Source organism: Chamaea fasciata, unplaced genomic scaffold (genome assembly GCF_029207755.1).
Source record: "Chamaea fasciata isolate MVZ Bird 193981 ecotype frontalis unplaced genomic scaffold, bChaFas1.0.hap1 SCAF_4, whole genome shotgun sequence".
NCBI classification, from domain to species: domain Eukaryota; kingdom Metazoa; phylum Chordata; class Aves; order Passeriformes; family Sylviidae; genus Chamaea; species Chamaea fasciata.
Genome location: NW_027094089.1, coordinates 40,723,479 through 40,744,366, shown reverse-complemented (window position 1 = coordinate 40,744,366; position 20,888 = coordinate 40,723,479). Strand labels below are relative to the sequence as shown.

The window sequence follows — 20,888 nt, the reverse complement described above, 5'->3', positions numbered from 1 at the left end:
CATTTAGAGAACTCAGAGCAGGTTGGTCTTCAGCAGGTACAGTGTCAACCAGTGCAGGTCAGCAGGAGCAGTCACTTCACTGTGACTTGCCCATTGTTTCTGCTCAGATTCTGATGTTCCAATATGCATGCTGGGTTTTTCCATCAAACACACCTGCAGGCAGCACTTGGCCAACATCCCACCTCAGCCAGGCCAGAACTCCTGTGTTGAGATTTTAAAGTCCCTTCTAGGGGTTTCAGTCTCTGTCCTTGACGATGGTCGTGAGGCAGATGAGGGATCTTCGGGCTGTCTCTTACACTGGGTTTAGGGCTTTCATGATCTTACCTGACATCTAGTGTCTTACCTCCTGCTAGATTCAGATAATAACCTTCTTTTGTTCATCTTATGAGAAATAAACTGAAACTTCCATTTTTGGTGTTGGTTTGCTGTCTTCACTAAGTGCAAGATAAAACTATGCTTCTGCTTCCTTGATGGGAAAACAGAATTTGACATCCCACAAACTGAAGCTGAAATTGTACTAATTATTGTCTAGATAAAAGCTAATTCTGCTAAATGAAGCACAGAAATATATTGCTCTGTTTCAGGAGTAGATGGTTTGCTTCAGCTGCCATTACTTTCCGTCTTCCACCATTTTCAGAAGTCCTGCTTCAACACAGCTCTCTTTAATGCTCTTTGAGGAATGAAGAACCCCTGCTCCCCACCCAGGCGAGGTGGTCACCTTCCACATCTGTGGTGCAAAGATGTATACAAGTGCCTGGTCACCACAGCCTGAATGGCAGGAAACAGTGTCTTTGTGGCAGTGTAGGTGTCATTGTCCAGGTTACTCTGAAATGAAGTGACAGCAGAATGTTTGCGTTTCACACACTCTCTTCTCATGCAACCCATGCTTTTTTAAAAAAAAATCATGTTTGTGGAAATTGAGCCGTACCCTAGTTTTCTACTGGTCCTGATACTGTTACATTAATGCTAGTGGGTTTTTTTGACCACTGTTTATTATTCTGTGATTTTCTCTGAAGTTTTGTTGCTGCTTTTTACACTGATGGCCTTGTTCAAATTTATGATGATGATAGATTAGTTGAGACTAAGCTCAATACAGTCAGTCAGAACAATACAATTTGAAGCATCAAGATTTTTTTTCCTGAAGATTTTTTGTCCTGTTACCTCCTAAATTTTTTCTCTATCTGTAGCCAACAGAATTTGATAGAAAATGAAAACATTAAAAATTCATAGAAGCCTTTCTTGATTTTGTTTAAAAGTAACTTTTCTTTTTTTACAGGAAAGTCGAGTGTTAAGAACGGTACCTTTGCTAGCAGCTTGTCTCCCTCCAGACAAATGTAAAATTTTGGTTGGTCGACGTTTTAATGAAGACAGGTGAGCAGGATTGCCTGTCCATTTTCTGGTTCTCTGTAAATTATAGGAGTATATTTTTCAGTGTCTTTTTTAATAGCCAACAATGTTCCTAATTTTTATTTCAAGTGTGCACACTCACTTTTGATATAAGCTTCTGATTTGCAAGGGTAGTCAGAAACACTTGATATTCTTCCCGTAGGTTGTATTCTCAGTTCTGTGCTCTTGGAGTGTTCAGATTGCTACTTTCAAACTCTTAACTGTTTCCAGTTCTGTTCTTTGCTAATACTAGGTCTGTCTTGGTATTCTGTTTTGTTCTTTTTTGATTTGCTTTATCTGACTTACCATTTGGTCTCATGGAAGTAAAACTAATAGTTTTTACTCCAGTGTGTAAAATTGAGTAAGCAACCTTGTGGTGAGAAACTTGACATTTGAAAAAAATATATCACTTTCTTCTTTCTCTTAAAATTAATCATAAGAAAGCATAGCTTTCAGAATTTTTTTTCTAATATTCTCAGGCCCTGGAAAATATTGCTTTCCCATATAGTATCTTTAATCTTCATTAGATGAAGCTAAATTTTAGAAACCAGGTCTTGGTACAAATGCCAGTGAAGTTTTACCACATACATTTTCAGAAACAATGAATACTTACAAAGGAAATTAGTTCTCAAATTGAATTGATTCTTGGAGGAAACTCTCTGTAGAGTTCAGTGTACAAAAATGTTGGAAGGTAATACAGAATGAGGATTACATGTCTTTTATCTGTCTGTATTTTAGCTAGAAAACAATAAAAATCCATTGCTTTACTTTCAGTCTTCTATGATAAAAACACTAATAATTATCTGAAAGGTTCTAGGCCATAGGAAAATTTTACTCCCTTCATGTTAAACCTTAAAATGAAGCAACTTTTCAAACTGATACACATCAGGTATGTGTATTTGTCAATACAGTCTGCACCTAGTAAATCTTTGAGTTGCTTTAGAACTGATGATGACAGTATTAAAGCTGCTTCAAGTTTGAACTCAGAGGTGTTTCTCTAAACTACAGAATCCTTTTTAGGCCAAAACCTCTCGTGGATCTCAGCCTCAAATTCTGTTAGATTTTTTTGCTACACACCACTGCTGGAGGTAGTCATAGAAACAAACATAGTGATTTCAACAAACATACTAGGTTCATATGAATTTTGGTGAGCTGTCTTACCCAGGTGTGGGTATAAACTTGAAACTTTGAGCATCTGCAGTGTGCCTGCTTTGTTCTGTGAGATGTGAGACTGTAGAAATTGGGAGTGCTCAGTCACTGACTTTATGCCCACCTTCTTGGGAAGAGGAAGGAAGAGAAATGGAGAAGAGTTACTTTCCAGCTTTGCAATGTGTTATTTCTTAGCTATAAATGCATTCTATCAATGTTTTAAGCAATATTCCTTCCTTGTAAAAACAAAGGAACAGGCATTTTGCAGACTTGCAGAAGCAATTCAGTGTTTATTGTAAATGGGAATAGGCTGTACTGGTCCCTGATCTTCTATTAGGGCAAAAGTCTCTCCTAATGACAATTCTAAAGCCTTACAAATTTCAGTGCTTCATCTTTCATTTTATGACACATTAAACTAAACAGAACTTATTTGTTTTCTTTATTTCTTAAAAACCATACTGTCTGTAAGCGGTTGGTACCTACTGTACAGGCAACTTAACCAACTTTGCCCCATGTTGGGGCAAGACTCCTGTCTTTGTTACTTTGAAGAAATAAATTATTACAGAATGATTGTGGATATATTTTAGAAGTATCATTGTTTTGAAGCACATTAAGGCCATACCTTTGCTTTTTGTTGATATTGTCTGATAGTATTTGTGTCCTTTGCTGCTGCCACCAGAATTGCGTGTTTTGGAAGGGTATAAACTAGTACAACTCATTATCTCTGCTGTCACTGACCTTGCATGTGGACAGTGCCTGCAAATGGAAGCATGATGTGGTGCACACATTCTTTCTCTGCATACATGTAGAACCCTACCATGCAGCAGATCTGGCCAAGTGATAACCTGGATGGTTGTCCATACTCTTGTAAATAATCATAATAAAATGGTAGTGGAATTATTTGTATTATTGGGGAATACAGCAGCTCTTGGCAACAGCTTTGAAAATTTAGAACAGTTCAAGACAACTTTTGTGAGCATATGTAATTGTCACTATGAATTTGAGTGAAAACTAAGCCAAATGCAGCAGCTGACTTTCTTTGGAAGTGCCCATCACAGCAGCTCTAGCAGTGGCATGCCAACCACCAAACTGACAACTGTGAATTTGTAGCTGGCAGAGATCTGCTGTTAAGGGGAAGGGTACATACCATCTCAGCTGGGTAGCTCCCAGTGCCCATTGCTTGAAGGGGCAGGCACGTTTGCTGTCCAACTGTATCTTGGTTATTTTTCCTATGTTTTGTAATCAGTATCCAAAATGTATGAGGAGAACAAAGGGAGCCCCAGAATTGTGTCCTACAGAATAACTGGCATGACCTGAATGAAAGTGTAAGATTTAGATTTCCAGTGTTTAAGACAGTAAGACTGGAAATCAGGATTTTAACTTTTTTTTGGTGTTTCGATAAAAGAGTAAACATAAAGCACTTTTTTGTTTGTGTTCTGTTTTGTTTAGAATTTCCTCTACTCAACTCCTTCTTGGGTCCGCTTTTTTAATGTGGTTGAAAACTGACACACAAATTGTGTAGATTACATTTACCTTATTCTTCATTTGTCTATATTGCAGAAGAACTAAAGAACCAATTTCGGAAAGTCTTTCCAGAACTTGATATCTTCAACATATAATTGACACTATATTGGTAAAGATAAGAAGGGATTAATCCATTTTTTAAAAGAGCTAATATGTGACTTTTCCTAGTCTTCTTAATTCTTCCTCTAATCTGGCACTTCAATTCTACTGGAAAGATGAGGTGTTTGCACGGTAATTTGGCTTATCAGATAGCATTTCTCAAATAAAAGACCAGTTCCATAGGTTGTCTGGATTTTTTACCCCAAATACTCAAAGACATTGACCTTTTTTTGGGGTATTGATTACATTAATGTCAGATACTGATATTTCTTTGATGTACTAAAATGATTAAGCCAGAAGTGAACAGTTTGGCATGAGTGCTTAGGGCATGGTGGTATTGTAAAAATACTACTTCAGTGAGTTTTTAATATTTGCTGTTTTCTTTTCTTCAATGAAAATTGAATGTTATTGTTAGTACATGTCATATGGAGAGCAAGGGGAGTTGAAATATACAAAAGTGTGGGGGTGAACAGAGGGGCAACTAGGGCATCTCTTGTCTCAATTCAATTAACTGATTACTTGTTCCTGAATAGGAAGTTAAGGTATAATTTATATAGCTGGATATAGAGTATGCAGTATGGTTTTCTGAAACTGCAATTACAAAAGCATTTACATTTGAAGGATGTCTATTAAAATGCTCTCTATAAAGATACAGAATGTCAAAAAAGTGGACTGTAGTAGGGTGGGCAAAAAAAGTGCTAATGTCTTTTCCCTGCATTGTTCATAGACTTGTATCTAACAACAGCAGTATATTTGCTATTCACTATGGAAATGTTAGGGCAAAACCAGCTATAGTCTCTTATGCATGAGTAAAATACAATTTATTGGATTCGTGCTCTTTTTAGGCTACTAATAAAATTCTGTAGGTAGTTGTTTTTGTATAATAGTACTGATCCACTCAGCAGTAATTCTGGGCACATATTGAACAGAGATAGCAACTGTATCTAATGTCTAACCTGTCAAAAATCTGAATTATTTTGTTATGAGAGTTTTATAAACAACCTTGTCACTATAGTTTTTAAGTTTCATTTTATATTTTTGACTATTTGGATGGCTTTTTGTTTTACTTTTTTTACTTTATTTTACTTTTTAAAAAACTTTTCTTAAAAGGTAATCTAATCCTCAAGCCTTCCCTCCTTGCAAATATTCACACTTTGGTGATTCTGGATGCTGTGATAAAATTATAGATTCTAATGAGGAGACACTTAGAAGACAGCAGATGCAAATATTTCTGCATCTATCCACCACTGTTATTTAGGGCAATGTGGGGACAATTACAAATTTATCTGCATTGCTCTCTGAAATCAAACCACTCAAAGTGCTGGATTCTGTGCCTGGGGTGGGGCAGCTCTGGCTGTGTGTATAGACTAGGGAATGAGATGCTGGAGAGCAGGACCTTGGAAAGGGCTCTGAAGGTCCTGGTCAGTGGCAAGTTGAACATGAGCCAGCAGTGCCCAGGAGGGCCACCCGTGTCCTGGGGGGCATCAGGCACAGCATTGCTAGCCAGGCAAGGGAGGGGATTGTCCTGCTCTGCTCTGCACTGGGGCAGCATCACTTTGAATATTGTGTGTGGTTTTGGACACCACAATATAAATAACATTGAGGTGTTAGAGAGTGTCGCAGTGAAGGTGATGAACAGCCTTGAGGAGAAGCTGTACGAGTAGCAGTTGAAGTCACTTGATCTGTTCAGCCTGGAGAAAAGGAGACAGGGGAGACTCATTGAAGTTACAGCTTCTTGTGAGGGAAAGAGGAGGGGCAGACACTGATGTCTTTTTTCTTGTGACCAGCAACAGGACCCAGGGGAATGGCCTGAAGTTGTGCCAGAGGATGTTTAAGTTAGATACCAGGATAAGATTTTTCACCCTGTGGGGGGCTGAGTGCCAGAACGGGCTCCCAAAGGAAGTGGTCACAGCACCAAGCCTGTCTGAGTTCAGTAAGCATTTGGTCAATACCCACAGGCACATGGTGTGACTCTTGGGGTGTCCTGAACAGTAACAGGAGTTGAATCAATGATCCTTGTGGGTCCCTTCAAATCCAGCATATTCTATTATTTTACGGTTCTATGATTCTATGAAATCTCAGGATATTTGCCAGCCCACCTGCAGTTCAGTAGTTAGATCAGAAAATAAACGGACCACTTGGGAAAATGTGTAGCTTCACTTTCAAAGTAAATGCACCTCATTTCTGTTGATTTTATAAAGCTGTTTAAGGTAATTATATACAATAGATATGGCACATTCTAATGCTTGTTCACAAAGAATTCTTACTATGTCAAATAGCAACTAATCAAGTTTTGCCACTTAGCAAATAATGTAAAACTGTTTACAGGTTGTAGTTCTTTATTCAGGTGACTTGTTCTGTGAGGTTTTTTTGTGTGCTTTAGGCACATTTGGTGTCATTATGCCACCAAACTAACTTCACACATTTTTGCACCTTACCTCAATCAAGAATGACTAGATGTAGGCCAACATCATCAGCCGGTCACAGCCTTTGTTCATTCTGTGTGTGAAAGCAATTAGTGCTGGTTAACTGAACATGTGCTAATTTCCATCTGAAACTGTACTTTACTGTATCAGATTTCAGATTTCTCAATATAATTTAGATAACATTCTCTCTGGCTACTTTTTCTTTGAATACTATTGACTTCAGTCAATTCATAGCAGTTCCTTTCTGCCACTCCTTCCTCCTCACACTTTCCTTATCCCTCAGTGTGTGTGTGCTCTCCACAGGCTGCAGCGCCTTTGTGGGCATATTCACAGGGAACACACAACTCTTGGAGCTTACTCTCTGCCAAAACCTTGATGTGAACCCAACACAGCGTATGTCACAAATGGGAACACCTTCTTGCTCTCTACAACTACCTGAAAAAAGGTTATAGAGAGGTGGGTGTTGGTTTCTTCTGTGAGCTATCAAGCAACAGACAGAACAAGAAGAAATGGATCTTAAGATGTGCTTCAATGAGAGGTTTAGACTGGAAAATTCCTTCACTAAGATGACTGTCAGGCAGTGGAACGGGCTTCCCAGGAAAGTGGTTGAGTCACCATCCCGGGAGGTATTGAAAAGACCTATAGATAGCGAGTTTGGGGATATGGTTTAGTGGTGGACTTGGCAGTGTTAAGTGTCCAGTTGGACTTGATTGTCTTTGAGGTCCTTTTCAATGTAAACAATTCTATGATGATCCTTGTGCTAATGTTTCTGTTCCCAAAGATTACACTTTACATGAAAGAAAAGTAGATGCATGATAAAAAAGTAGATAAAACAGACGCACTGTTGCTGGATATCTCTTATGCTTCAGTCCTGATATTAAGGACCTTTTTCTGAATGTGGAAATGACAAAGGATAGTTGCCTTTATTTTTTATCCATTTTATTACCTGATGGGAGCTACTACATTATAGGAATTATGGCAGTATGCAGTCTTCCACGCAGTATTGAGAGAGGCAAAGGCACCTTCCTATAACTGAGGAGAAATAATAAAAATTATAGGAAAAACTGAGAAGTCTTAATTTAAATAAAGAACAGATGCTTTTTTTGTAGAAAGAACCTGATTGTTCTCTACAGATAACACATTAGCATCTGTTCTTTATTGTTAGTATTGTTTGCTACTAAATGGCAGTGTTGTACTTTTAAAATTTGAATGCTTGCCTTTCACACTGGATCCATGTTGAATTAAAACCACTTAGAGAGTTTGAGAGCAACGGAGTACATGTGTCATGAAAATGTGTCACAAAAATGGGATTGTGTTTGAATTACACATTTCAAGAGCATGCATCCCAGAAATAATGAAATGCTATTTAAGTACAATCATGAGAATGCATAAATCTTCTGTGACAAAGTGGTTGGATATTCAGACATGAATGAAACATCTGAATAGTTCTGCTTAGCAGAGATTGTTGTTGTACTAAATGGATTATAAAGGCCTGCAATACCTGCTGCATACTAAAACTGAAACTGATCTATAAGAGAAGCAAGTATTGCAAGTATTGCTCTTATGGAGCTCAAGACCAGAGTTGTATTTTACAGCCTAACTTTTAAATTGTGTCATCTGTTTGAGCTTTACATTAGCTGCTGGAGATGTCAAGCAGATTAAAAAAATAGTATTGACGTATGTATAGAAAGAGAAATTTATTATCGTCAGACTGATCTTTTCATTATTGCAATAAAAATCTTACCTGGATTGAAGTAAATTACTACAACTGTAAATGATACAAATTAATTTCTCTTGGGAATTCCAACATTTTCTGAAGTCTGCAAGTCTTGCAAAATGCCAGTGAGAGTATTGGAAATGTCATAATCATCTTCATCATAGTCTTTATAGAGGCTAGTCCTTCAATTACTTGAAGTCATTTTGTTTTGAGGAAAAGAGCAACTGAAGGCCATAATTGCCTGTTGATATTCATTACATATGTACAATAGAATTACAAGATTCCAGCATGGAAGGGGACTTCAAGGATCATCTGGTTCAAGCCTTTTTAGCAAAAACACAGTCTAGACAAGATGACTAAACCTGTTCAGCCAAATCTTAAGTATCTGGTGTTGGGGAAGTCATGGAAGTAATGCTTGGTGATAATTAAAGGGATGGAAGGACTAGGAAGAGGAAAGACTGGGAGAGTTGAGATTTTTTATCCTGGAAAAGAGATGGGCTAATTGTGACCTTCTAGAACAGGAAGGGAGGCTATCAGATGGATGGAGAGAGAGTATTTACAAGGGCATTTAGTGACTGAATAAGGGGGAATGGATTCAAACTGAAAGAAAGCGGGTTTAGTTTAAATATTAAGAAGAAATTCTTTACTTTGAAGGTGGTGAAGCACTGGGACAGATTGCCCAGAGAAGCTATGGATGCCCTGTCTCTGGATATGTTCAAGGCTAGGTTGGATGGGGCTCCGAGCAACCTGGTCTAGTGGGAGGTGTTCCCGCTTGTGCCAAGGAGGTTGGAATGGGATGATGTTTAAAGTCCATTCCAACCCAAGCCATTCTATGATTTAGTGATGATTCCATGATCCTTGGATGGGTATACATTGAAAACCACCATTTTCAACTAAATTGTGTTTTGAAGACTGAAACGTCAGTTGTGGTGTTTGTAATATGAACTTAAAGTGCTTCGTAATCAATATGGGTTTGGATTAGTTTCAAGAATGCATTTTTTTGTTTTTAATCCTCTAAGAGTGTTAATGATTTAAAATCTCTCAGGATAGTTTGCTCTTCAAAGACTTGGGTTCTCAAGGCAAACATGAAAATAATGACCTTTCTGATTGAGGTGGTTCTAAAGACTGTGTGATGGTACTGCTGAAATGAGGTCCAGACAAGTAATGCAGTCTTTGTTACAAGACTAGACTTTTCTTGGGTTCTCCCCTACCAGTCTGCTTGACTCCATTCTGGTGAGACCCCATCTGTGTCCAGCTCTGGAGCCCTTAACACAGAAAAGATATGGATATATTGGAAAGAGTCCAGAGGAAGGCCATGAAGTGATCAGAGGGCTGGACACATCTCTTATGGGAAAGGCTGAGAGTTGGAATTGTTCAGTCTGGAGAAGAGAAGGCTCCAAAGGAGACTTTATTAAAACCCTTCAGTACCTAAAGGGGGTTTCAAGAAAGAAGGGAGGAGAGGGGCTTGTGCAAGGTTTAGGACAAGGGAAATGGTTTTAAACTGAAAGTGAGTAGCAGGTTTAGATTAGATACTAGGATTGAATTCTTTACCCTTTTGTGGGTGAAGCATGGAAACAGGTTGACCACAGAAGCTGTGGCTGCACATCTCTGGAGTGTTCAAGGTCAGACTAGTTTAGGCTTGGGTTTTGAGACTTAGAATACTATTTAAATGACAATGTTTTTCACAGATTTTTACAAACTAAGACAGTGGTGTCCTGCAAAAACTTCAGGAGTTTCCATGTACATTAACTGTACACTTAATAGACAGTGTATGTACTCCTGTGGTACCATTGACAAATGTAGAAGCCAACAGGAAGGAAGAAGAAAGTGTGAAAGTATGGGAACAATAACTGTAGCGGTTAGTATAAGTCATAATTTAAAAACCCCAAAAAACAATGGAAATGATACATTTTCAAAAGTGTCCTGTACATGGGACCATGAATTGCTAATATTCTCTATATATATAAGTTTAAAAATGGGATAATTGCAGTAGTTTTATGCCAAGTGTTTGAACACATTTTCCTAGAATACATATATTTAATTTTGGTAAATGATTCAAGATATCTTTGGCTCCAGTGGACATTAGAATAGTGATTAAGCAGTGGAGAAGATATGATATATTGCTTTATTCAGTTTTCATTGATTACATTTGTGGTTTTTTGACTGCCCCCACTTAGAAGCTGTGGGAAAACCTACAGCTTCTGAGGTGTTGGAAGGAGAAAGTGAGAGATGAGAAAGGGATATTTTAAGTAAAATTTGGTGGAGATGGGTGGGAGCTAATATCTGAAAATGTGTGTGTGTCATGAAAACTTTCAATAATTAATTTAATTTTGTGTTTCTGTGCATTGAAGGTATCCTGAATTAGCAACTGTGTGCAGAAATCCCAATACTCTAATTTTGTATCCTGGAATTGAAGCAACCAATTTGGAAGAAGTGGCAGTGATGTCTTCTAATCCATCTGTTATGATCATCATTGATGGAACATGGAGTCAGGCTAAAGATATATTTTACAAAAATTCTCTCTTCCGCCTTCCTAAACAGGTGAGTTATAAATTGTAAAGTAAAAATTCTAAATTTGTCTAATAGATGCTTTCTTCTGATCAGTCAGATGGGAGTGGTTTTCTGAGGATATAACCAGCTAATGAGAAAGACAACTTGAACAGTTGTTTAGGCAATCTGTAAGGCTGTAAGAAAGAAGATTGTAAATATTGAGGGTTTCCACTTTCTGACTTGAAATTATTTTTCTGTTTTTGAGTTAGTGTGTGTAACTTATAGTGAATCATTGTTTTGCAAAATTGAAAACTAATTTGTGTAGAAAATTTTAATATCTTGTTTAAGATGTTAGAATACATAGATTGAAAAAAGCACTTCTTGATTAAAATAAACATTTCTTTTCCCCTGCATAAGTATTTTATATTGCAGAAATAGGAAAGCTCAAAGTTGAATTTTGTAGCCTCTTAGGAAAGGGTCACACTCTTCTCATGTATGGTCTCCATATTGAAAACTCTGTCTCAGGTAACGTGTGACAAATACTGTCCATTTGACTATATGCACAATAATTTTGTGTCTATATCTTAAGTATTTTCATCAGACTAGGATTGTTTGTCTACATTTAATTTTTTGACAAAGCTGCCATTTTTATTCAGGGACATTATTGAAAGTGTAGTTCAGAAAAAGTATTAATACCAACAGTTTTACTAGTGGAAAAAATAACTCCCTTCATCATTGGATCATAGTAACCCTGAGGCTGTTAAAATGTTTATTTTATTAAAATAATTCCTAGCAAACATATGGATCATTTTACATACAAGTAATGCTTTTAAAATTATTGAATCCTGCCTAAGGCAAATTAGAACTGATAAAGACTTTGAAGTGGTAGAACAAGTAAAAATAATGTAATGAAAATATACTAAGATACTACACCAAAAAAGTCTTGGAAAATTGAGCAGTAGTATTGACTATGATGCATGAGACAAAATTAATAAATATAGAAATAATTAATATCTATTTCAAAAAATCAGTAATGCCCAGTTTGTTACTTTACTTTGGATTTATTTTACTATTGCATTAGATTTCACTGAGATATTAAAATGTATATGTGCACTACAGGAAATAAAAAACATTCCATATTTACAAACAAATGTGTTGCTACCATAGGAGGTTATTACATCAGGAGGACTAGATATAAATCACATCTACATGGGATTTTATAGACATGCAGTTTATCCATAGCTGTTTTCTGTATGTTAAGATGTTTTGTACAAAATTTTCTAGCTGTCGGAGCAAATGTTGGTATAGGATGTTAATCTGTAACCCTCTGTACATAAGCATGAATGAAAACATGTAAAGATGTGACAGTCCAGAGAGATGGTTTTCTGGATGGAGGTTGGTAACTGGGTACTGTGTACCTCCCCTTCCTGCAAGTGGGCACCGCTGTACAGGGTGGAAGACTTTGCAGAAGTGAATGATTGGATATGGTTTGTCTCTGGGGTGAGCCACAGACTTCCTTTCTGAGGAAGTTCAGGGGAATTGATTTATGAAACAGAGATGCAAAGGATCGTACTTCAAGCTCTAGGGAAAAACATCAGCAGACAGCAGGAATATAAAAACCAAAAACATTCTTATGAGATTTCCTTCTTTGTGCATGCTTGAATTCTGTATTGCATCGATTGCAGTCTTTAACAGTTGCAGCTATTAATTAACACTCTACTTTTTATCTGATCCTTTTTTTCAAGGAAAATTATATTCTGCCATCCCTACCCGTGTTTTTTATTGGAATTGCAGTGCTGCTCTGGTTTTAAAGGGTTTGAATTTTTAGATTAAATGGATAATACAGTGATTCTTGAAATATTAAGTTAATAAAAGTATTAATTTTTTCTTAAACTATGGTAGATGGTTTCACCCATCTGGTAAATATAGCAGAGCTAAAATCAATAGATGGCTTGATTTTTATTTTATATGCTACTTAATACTTTCTATTATTGAAATCACCATGAACGTGTTATGATGACATTGTTGAGTTCCCAAATGCAAAAATAGCTTCCTGCAGAAAAAATGTTTTTCCATGTTGAAGAGTGACCTGGCTGATTTAGTATTTTGACTGTTATTTTAGCTTTATTTGTGCTGTGCTGTGCTAAGTCAGAACTTGTGCTGTAGCTGCAAGCAGTCACCTGTGAGACAGGTAAGGCTGAGTGAAGACACCGGCTAAGTGCAGAGGAGTGCAAAGGATGCGTTGTAGTGCTGTGTACAAACCTGCATGTTAGACTAAGTTTGGTCATTTTGTGTTAAAATAAGCTTGAGGTACCTGTGCAATCCCCTAGAACTAAATGGTTGAAATTAGCAGTAATGGGGGAGAAGGTTATTATAAAACTGTCCGCAAGTAAACACCAGCACTGTTAGATACTAAACTTTGTTCACCCTGTGACAGTGTTCTGTTTCATCTTTCTCAATGAGCTAGACATCATGGCCAACACTGTAGGCTTTTTCTGGCTTTTTACTGTTTCTACATTATTTCTTGTTTTCTACATCATACTTCATATTTAAATACTCTGTAAATGGTTCTCTATCTGAAAAGAGCTTTTGCTGATCATGTCTTGAAACTTTGTGTCGATGTTGCAATTTTTTGAGACTAAAGTGAGTAGAACATCCCTATATTTGAAATTCAAGGAATGGACTTTGGCCCGAGAGAGAGAAGGAGGTGGATGTGACAACGGCTATATAGTAGGGATATTAAAGGTGAAGAGAATGTGATACCTGTGGGCATTATCTCTAGTATAAAAAGAAACTAGAATTATTCAATAAGTGGTGATTTGAGCTTTTAATCAATATTCCAGAGGTAGAAAAGAACTATTTTAGTAATGAGGAGGTTAGCAGTTCTTAATTGCAAGATGTACTACAAAGACACAATAGATTGGAGGCATTGAAAGGAATATTTAATTGTATTACTTTATAGCTTTGCTGATTTGGGGTAATACAAATTACTATATTGAATGATTTTCAAGATACTTTGGGATATTTTAATAAACTTTGCTGTTGTTTTAAATTAGTATTAAAATCTTGAGATCTCCAATAAAAGCTCTTTTAATTAACAGCTCAGTCATCAGAGCATTTTTCTTTGAAAAAAATGTTAAAAGAAATTTAAATTGTGCTAAATATATATAGGAATCAATTTAACATGTTTAACTTTATCAGAAAGAAGTAAATTTATGTCTTGATCCAGAATCATTCTTTCTGTCTGTATTTTTTTTTTCATAAATTACGAAGCATGAGCTTGGACAAACTTCATAGCAAAAATGTATGAGGCACTGGGCTTAAGATGACTTTACAGAATTAACTAGATTGGAAAAGACCTTTGAGGTCATCAAGTCCAATCTAGAACAGAACGCCACCTTGTTAGTTTGGTGGCACTGATACCAAGCACCACATCCAGTATTTTCTTAAAAGTCTTTTCACCTACAGGGAAGACTGACTCCACTACCTCTCTGAGCAGCCATTCCAGTGCCCAGTCACCCTTTCTGTAAAAAAATTCCTCCTAATGTTGAGCCTAAACCTTCCCTTAGGGCAACTTGAAACTGTGTCCTCTTGTCTTAATTTTAATTGTGTAGAAGAAACCAAGCCCCAGCTGGCTACAATCTCTTTTCAGGGAGTTCTAGGGAGTGATATGATCTCTCCTGCGCTGCCTCTTTTCCAGGCTAAACACCCCCAGCTCCCTCAGCTGCTCATCATATGACTTTAATAGCCTTTAATATGATTATTACATCAATCAAGTAGGGTGCTTCATGAACTGGCACCCCCTGGAGAAGCACATTATCCCAGGATGTTCTGCATAGCTACAACTCAGACTTTCATGCAGCAGCTGCTGTTGCAGAGGGGTCACAGAGAAGGTATTCCATTAACCTTGGAGGAGATAATGCAATTAGGTTGAGAGAAGAACTAGCCATTTGACACAGTTCATGTGGTGGTGTATTGTGTGAAGCCATCACAGGCCACTGTGTGTGAAGCTGCTTCTGTTTATAAGGAAATAAGCACAGCATAGTGGGAAGAGATGACTAAACCCTCTCTTCTGGCCTTCTACTCCTTCAGTACCAAACAAGAGTTGAAAAAGTTAAACTGAAAACCACATATGTAAAAAGTAGGCAATCTATCCCAAGTGCTTACTGTTTTATTGGAAGTAGGTAATACAGAAATAATTCTTATTTATGGATAAGTATTTCTGGATCACTGTTACAAATCCAGGAATCTGCTATCCCAAACCTGAATGAATTATTTCTATCACCTGGTATTTTTTTCCTTTTTTAAAAACCCAGTGAAAATCTTAAGGTCATTGTGCTTATTCTGAATTGTGGAAAATTAATATCCATCCCTTGAAAATATTGTAAAGTGCTACACAGTTGTTGGCTTTGTTGGCCGTTTTTTGAAAGGGATGGGAAATAAAGCAAAGAAGTTTACTGGCACTTTCTGGATAGTGTGGTTTACTTACTTCTGGTTATTTTTGCCATCTTCCTGGTCTTGTGGCTACCCAAGGCGCAGCCAGATCAGGACAAGAGGGTCCCTGTCCCTGGCCTGCAGCTCCTCCTCTCCCTCCTTCCCCGCTCTTGAGGTTATCTTGCTGTGGCATTGAGGGAGGGTTGGGTTCCAGGGCTTAATGTCATGGGACCTGAGGAAGTATGTGATTTTTCTGAGGCTTTGACAAGCTTTGCACTGAGCCCTGTGCCCACTGGAGGGGAGATTGGTTGTCTTTTAGATGAAGGCTTTGAACCTCTTTTTTGTTGTATGTGTTTGCCCACACCCTGGACCTCCAAGATCTGTGCTTGTCCCAGGGTACTGTGCTTCTTTCTGTGTGAGGCCATGTCCATGAGTCTTGCTGGCATGCATCTGTCCTTGCTCACCTGCCATCTTACCTGGCTCACCCTTGGGGAGAGGACAGTGGGGCCCTCCCCTTGCCTTGTCTGCCCTGCTGGCAGTCACTCAGCCCTGGGGGTGGCCCAGTGCCCTTTGGGCTCACTGGCTCAGATTCAGGGCTCAGCAGAGGTTTTGCACCTCTTGGATGCTGGTTTTTTTTCTGGTGCCCATGTGCTCCCTCCTCAGAGGAGAGGTGTTTTGGGTCAAGAACAAGGCATATTGGTGTGCATGGTGAGACTGAGGAGCAGTGGCACTGGGACCTGCACTGTACCATGATGATGCCAAGGGGACTGTCTGTCCCTGCCCAGGTTCTGGGGCAGCTCTCACCATCTCAGTGTCATCACATTTTATTTACAGAATTTTGAGGGGTGGGGAGAAGAACTTGTATTCTGGTATTCAGGTACCAATAAATAGTTTCAAGTGATTGTGGAATGGTGCATGAAAATTGTATTTCCCTCTAATTTGAAGCTGAGGCATTAGCATCAATCTAGCCAACAGTCGAGAAAAGACTGATTTTATACAGTCAGGAAAGGGGTATAAAGTGTAGTTCACGGTTAATTTTTTTTCTTTTTCTTCCTATCTTGTTTAAGTCTAACATTTTACCTAATAATCTGTAATGCCTTGACATTTTGTAGCAACTAAATACTTTGTAAATATCTCAGAAGACTATAGAATATTTTCATGAAGCTACTGTTCTAGTTTTAATATTACCGTTTGCACAGATTGTTTAACTTCTTGTTTCTGCCTTAACTCACTGTTAGTCTGAAGGGTGTGTCTGCTTGTGCATGAGTAGGCTTGGTTTAAGATTGGGGGAAGCTTTATACTCATTGTGACTTTTTAATTCTTTGTTGATGTACTCTTCTGCTACTTAATGGGCATAATAATGTCAGCAGCATTGTGCCAACAAATCATCCTATTTATGCATTCATCACAGCATTGCTGTTATTCATATATTCAATAACTCATTTTCTTTTCTCATCATGCCTTCACAATTTCTGACACATCTAATTTGTTTTCTTTATTCTTTCTTTGTTACATGAAAATTGGTATCATCAGCTGAAATCTGGTTCCTTACAGCTAATTTTTAACCTTTGAGCTTTAGTGTTGAGTTCAGCTTGCACTGTATGCTCAAATCTGCTTGACTAGTCATGAGCATTTGTGAACGTATGCTTGTATTGTCAAGCACTGTTTCTCAAGCAAGTTGGTATTTTGATATCCAGCTTAAGATTATGTTTGGGATCTCTCTTGTTCTTTCTCTCTCTCCCTCACCCTTCCCCCCCTGAGGTGGAATTTATTTTCTAACCAGCTTTCTTGTAGCCCAAGATGTCACTTTTAAAGAGTTTAACAGGTCTGCAGTCTTGCTTGAGCTTTTAAAAAGTAAAAAGTGGCTTTGAGATCACAGAACCATCAGTAAATCTGACTTACTGTAACTGTGTTGTAACTGTTGAAAATAATTTGTATATTTCTTGTCCTGCAAGAGAATTCAGAGTTCCAAATACCATATTGAGAGTGTATGGCAGAATCATCCAAAAATTGCAAGAGTGTATGTGTACAGACTTTGATTGTTATTCAGAGGTTTTGACAAACACTGTCTATACCATCCTTTTGGTGATCATTTAGAAATTTGGAGGCTTGAGTTCTTTATCAATATCAAGAGCATCTATTTGCAGTAGCCCTTGTAGAAAACAACCTTTAGCAGTCAGAAATAATTTCAACTGATGCAAAGCAGGGTTTCTATATGAGCATTTTTAGTGAAGACCATGTAATTTAAAACTGTAATTATAATTTTGTTGATCTATTCACCTATCCGTTGATCTGTTCACTTATCTGCATCAGAAGAGTTCTAATTTCCTGTGTGTTAGACTGCATGATGTGTATATAAGGTCATGCATGACAACTGAGGAGGAAAAGTCATTCCTCCAATGCTCTAAACTTCCAGGACAATTGATGCAAAGGAAGTTCTTGAAATAAGGATAAAGTATCCAGAATGATTTTTTGGCCACAAAATTTATGTTCAGCTCTGGAATTGTCAGTTTTCTGAGGATAGTCATGTGTCAATGCCTTCTTACCCAGTCAACAGTGAAGACCCAGAAAGTATTTAACATCACAGTTTAAGATTAACACAGTCCCTGATTATTGCATGAATATTGCATATTGCTGGCTGTGTTTCTGCTCATCCTTTCACATATCTATGTATACTGCAGTAATATCTGTACCAAATAACTTAATGGAAAATTTGATTAAGATTAGGATTAGGAGAGCCGGGGATATATATGCAGTATTGGTCTAGCTCAATGCAACTGTTGAAAACAGGTGACACATCTTACAAGTTTACTGAAGCTGTTTATCCACGTGCTTCATGGCTCCCTCAGAAGCAAGTTGACTGAAGCAGTGTGCAGAGGTCACATTTTGCAGATTCCTCACTAAATACTCTCAATAGAGCTAAGTGTTGTAAGAAGAAATGTTGTCTTGTATAAAAAATGCTAAACAAGTTATCAGTAACTGGCCTGTTTTTGTAGTGATTGTAATTTTATTTTATGAGTAATTGTTAGTGGACCTGTTGTGAATCCATGTTGTTCAGCATATTCTAAAGCGATACTGAAGGTATAGTAGTTAAGTGACAAAATGTCATCATGACATTAAATTATTGAAAGTGGTAGTGATACCTCTATGGGGAGTTGTATAAGGAGTGTGAAGTTCAGTAACTGGACACTAATACAGGACAGGAAATTCACTGTAGATAAATGTTAATGAAAGCATACTAAAAAAACTTTTTTTTTTTTTTTAATATCTTAACAGCAATTTCCTTGTCAGCAATGAGATTTTGGGATTGTAGTAATAAATTTGATGAAAACCACAATTCAGCGCTCAAGAGCTAGATGTACATCTGCTGGCTTGAATGCGTGCATGCTGTCCCTTTCAGGCCCAGAGACCCCCTACATAAAAAGTGCACAAAACTTCACAAACAACTAGAAGAGAACTTAGGCATCTAACTACATTATCTGTGTACATTTTGAACTTTTCATACACAGATGATATTTCAAATCCTGAACCAGATTTGGAATTTCTAAATTGTCATGCATTTATTTAGGCAGTACTGTTGATGATGGGATTTTTTCTACTTTGAAATCTTTGCAACAAACACATCTTGAACACTTCTTGTAGTAATACAAGTTGAAAAACTATTTGTTGGCCCAGTACAGAAATTCTTTTAATTTTTAATTGGAACTGGGATTCCAATTTGTTGACTTTCTGTTTAGTAGTAGTAATCAAATATGATGACAGATTAACTTTATGCAAGACTCTCTCTTAATGTGCAGTCTTTGTAGATTTACTTCCATCACATGTAAAGTTATACCTGTAAAGCCCCAGAAAAATGGCTTGAGAAGCCTCTTAAAGGGGCTCACAGTTTTTAAAGTACTTGAAGTTTTAATGTACTTGGAGCATGGGAGAAATGCTGACAAGATATCCTCAAGCTGTCAAACAACAAAAAAAGCTTTAATGGCGACTTCAGAAAAGCAGACAACTCTGGCAAAAGTTTAAAGCAACATACAATCAACATAAAACACTTCACAAAGCATTAACTTGATGCCCCATTCAACTTAGCAGGCTCCAAGCCCATCTGATTTTAAGTTTCTCAAAACCCCAGGGAGAGGAAATTAGAAGAAGCAAGAGAGAAGGACAAAAAAGCTGTAGAAAAGAGCAAACACTCCTAGTTCCCATGCTGTTCAGCTGATAGGAAGTCCAACAGGAAGCAGAATCAAGACCTGCCCTTGCCTCATGTCCTGGCTAAACTACCCTTTGGCGTTCCTATGCCCTTTCCCCAGGTGGGACTTTCCTGATCTGCCCACTCTGAGGCAAGACTGGGGCTCCAGGGGCAGGTGTGGAGTACTGCCTCGGTTGTGCCAGGCACTGGCAAATACTGTAGGACTGGGATACGGGACCGGGGTGGGGTGTGCGGTGCAGGGCATCACCTCACTAAAGGCAAGGCCCAACCTGCCCTTTTCCCCAAATGTGCCCAAAATGTTTCAGCCAGCAATCTGTCCAGTCTCTTGGATACCCTCTCCAGCATTTATTTGTACCTGAGTTCACTGCAGCCCACCATACGTGCTTTTTTCTGCCTTGGCGATTAGTTCAAGGTCTCCTGTAGTGTTTACAAAAATTTCTTTTGCAAATTGTAGAACCATAAGATGGTTTGGGTTGGAAGGGACCTTAAAAGTCATCTAGTTCCAACCCCTTCCACAATGGAAGGACTACATCAGTGGACAAGGAAAGTTCTACTGATGTTATCTATCTTGACTCCTGTAGAGCTTTTGACAGGGTCCCCCACAACATCCTTTTCTCTGAATTGGAGAGAGATGGGAGACTGATGGACGAGGAAGTAGGTGAACAGTCACATCCAAAGGGTAGTGGCTCAGTGAGGGTCAGTTGCTCAGTGTTCCAGTTGCAAGTGGTGCCCTCAGTGGTCTCTACTGGGAGCAGTGTTCTTTTATATTGTCAGTAATGACAAAGGAATCAAGTGCACCCACAGCACATTTGCAGATGACTCCAATCTGAGCAGTGGGATGACACTCATGAAGGATTGAATGTCATTCTGAGGGACCTGGACAAGCTCAAGAAGTGGACCTGTGGAAGCCTGATGAGGTTCAACAAGGCCAAGGGGAGGGAGGCTGGACTAAATGACTCTTAGAAAGTCCCTTCCAATTGAACTATTCTATGAAAACAAATTAAAAAAACCCCTGAGGTTTTTATGCCTTCCTGTGTATGGATGGGCTTTCAGCTCAGGTATCCTAGCCAAATTTTGCCCAGAGTAGTTAAACATTTTCTTAAATTCAGTTTACCCCATTTTTCCAATTGAATTTAGGTGTTCTTCATTACACAGTTTGCTAGGCTTGAAATGAACTAGCACAAAATAGGATCTCTAGGTGTGGTAAATGTTACCCAAGGCTTTCTTTCTTAAACATTTTTTAAGCTGTTTGCTCATATTTATATGACATCCTAAGAATCCTGTGGTAAAATGCGTCATCATAAATCTGTTAAAATAGGTTGTACATTTGCTGCCTGTTAAAGGTAAACATAATGGTTTTGAGGCAAGACCTTCAGGGTGATTTGATGTTGTATTTCTCTGGGGAATAGTTTTTCCCCCCAAGACCCCTAATGCCTGTAACCATATGGTTTGACCTTTC

At 38.1% G+C, this 20,888-nt stretch overlaps 1 protein-coding gene across 2 annotated transcripts in view; it reads left to right on the top strand.

The window, feature by feature from the left end:
* Positions 1-20,888, top strand: part of DTWD2 (DTW domain containing 2) — an 81,968-nt gene that overhangs the window by 38,850 nt on the left and 22,230 nt on the right. Inside the window, exons 3-5 of one of the 2 annotated variants that reach the window (XM_066181357.1) lie at positions 1,277-1,371; positions 10,653-10,842; positions 12,914-12,982. In XM_066181357.1, the coding sequence (XP_066037454.1) occupies positions 1,277-1,371; positions 10,653-10,842; positions 12,914-12,982 (354 nt within the window). The remainder of the gene's footprint in view (positions 1-1,276; positions 1,372-10,652; positions 10,843-12,913; positions 12,983-20,888) is intronic. The other variant, XM_066181358.1, reaches the window with a different exon arrangement.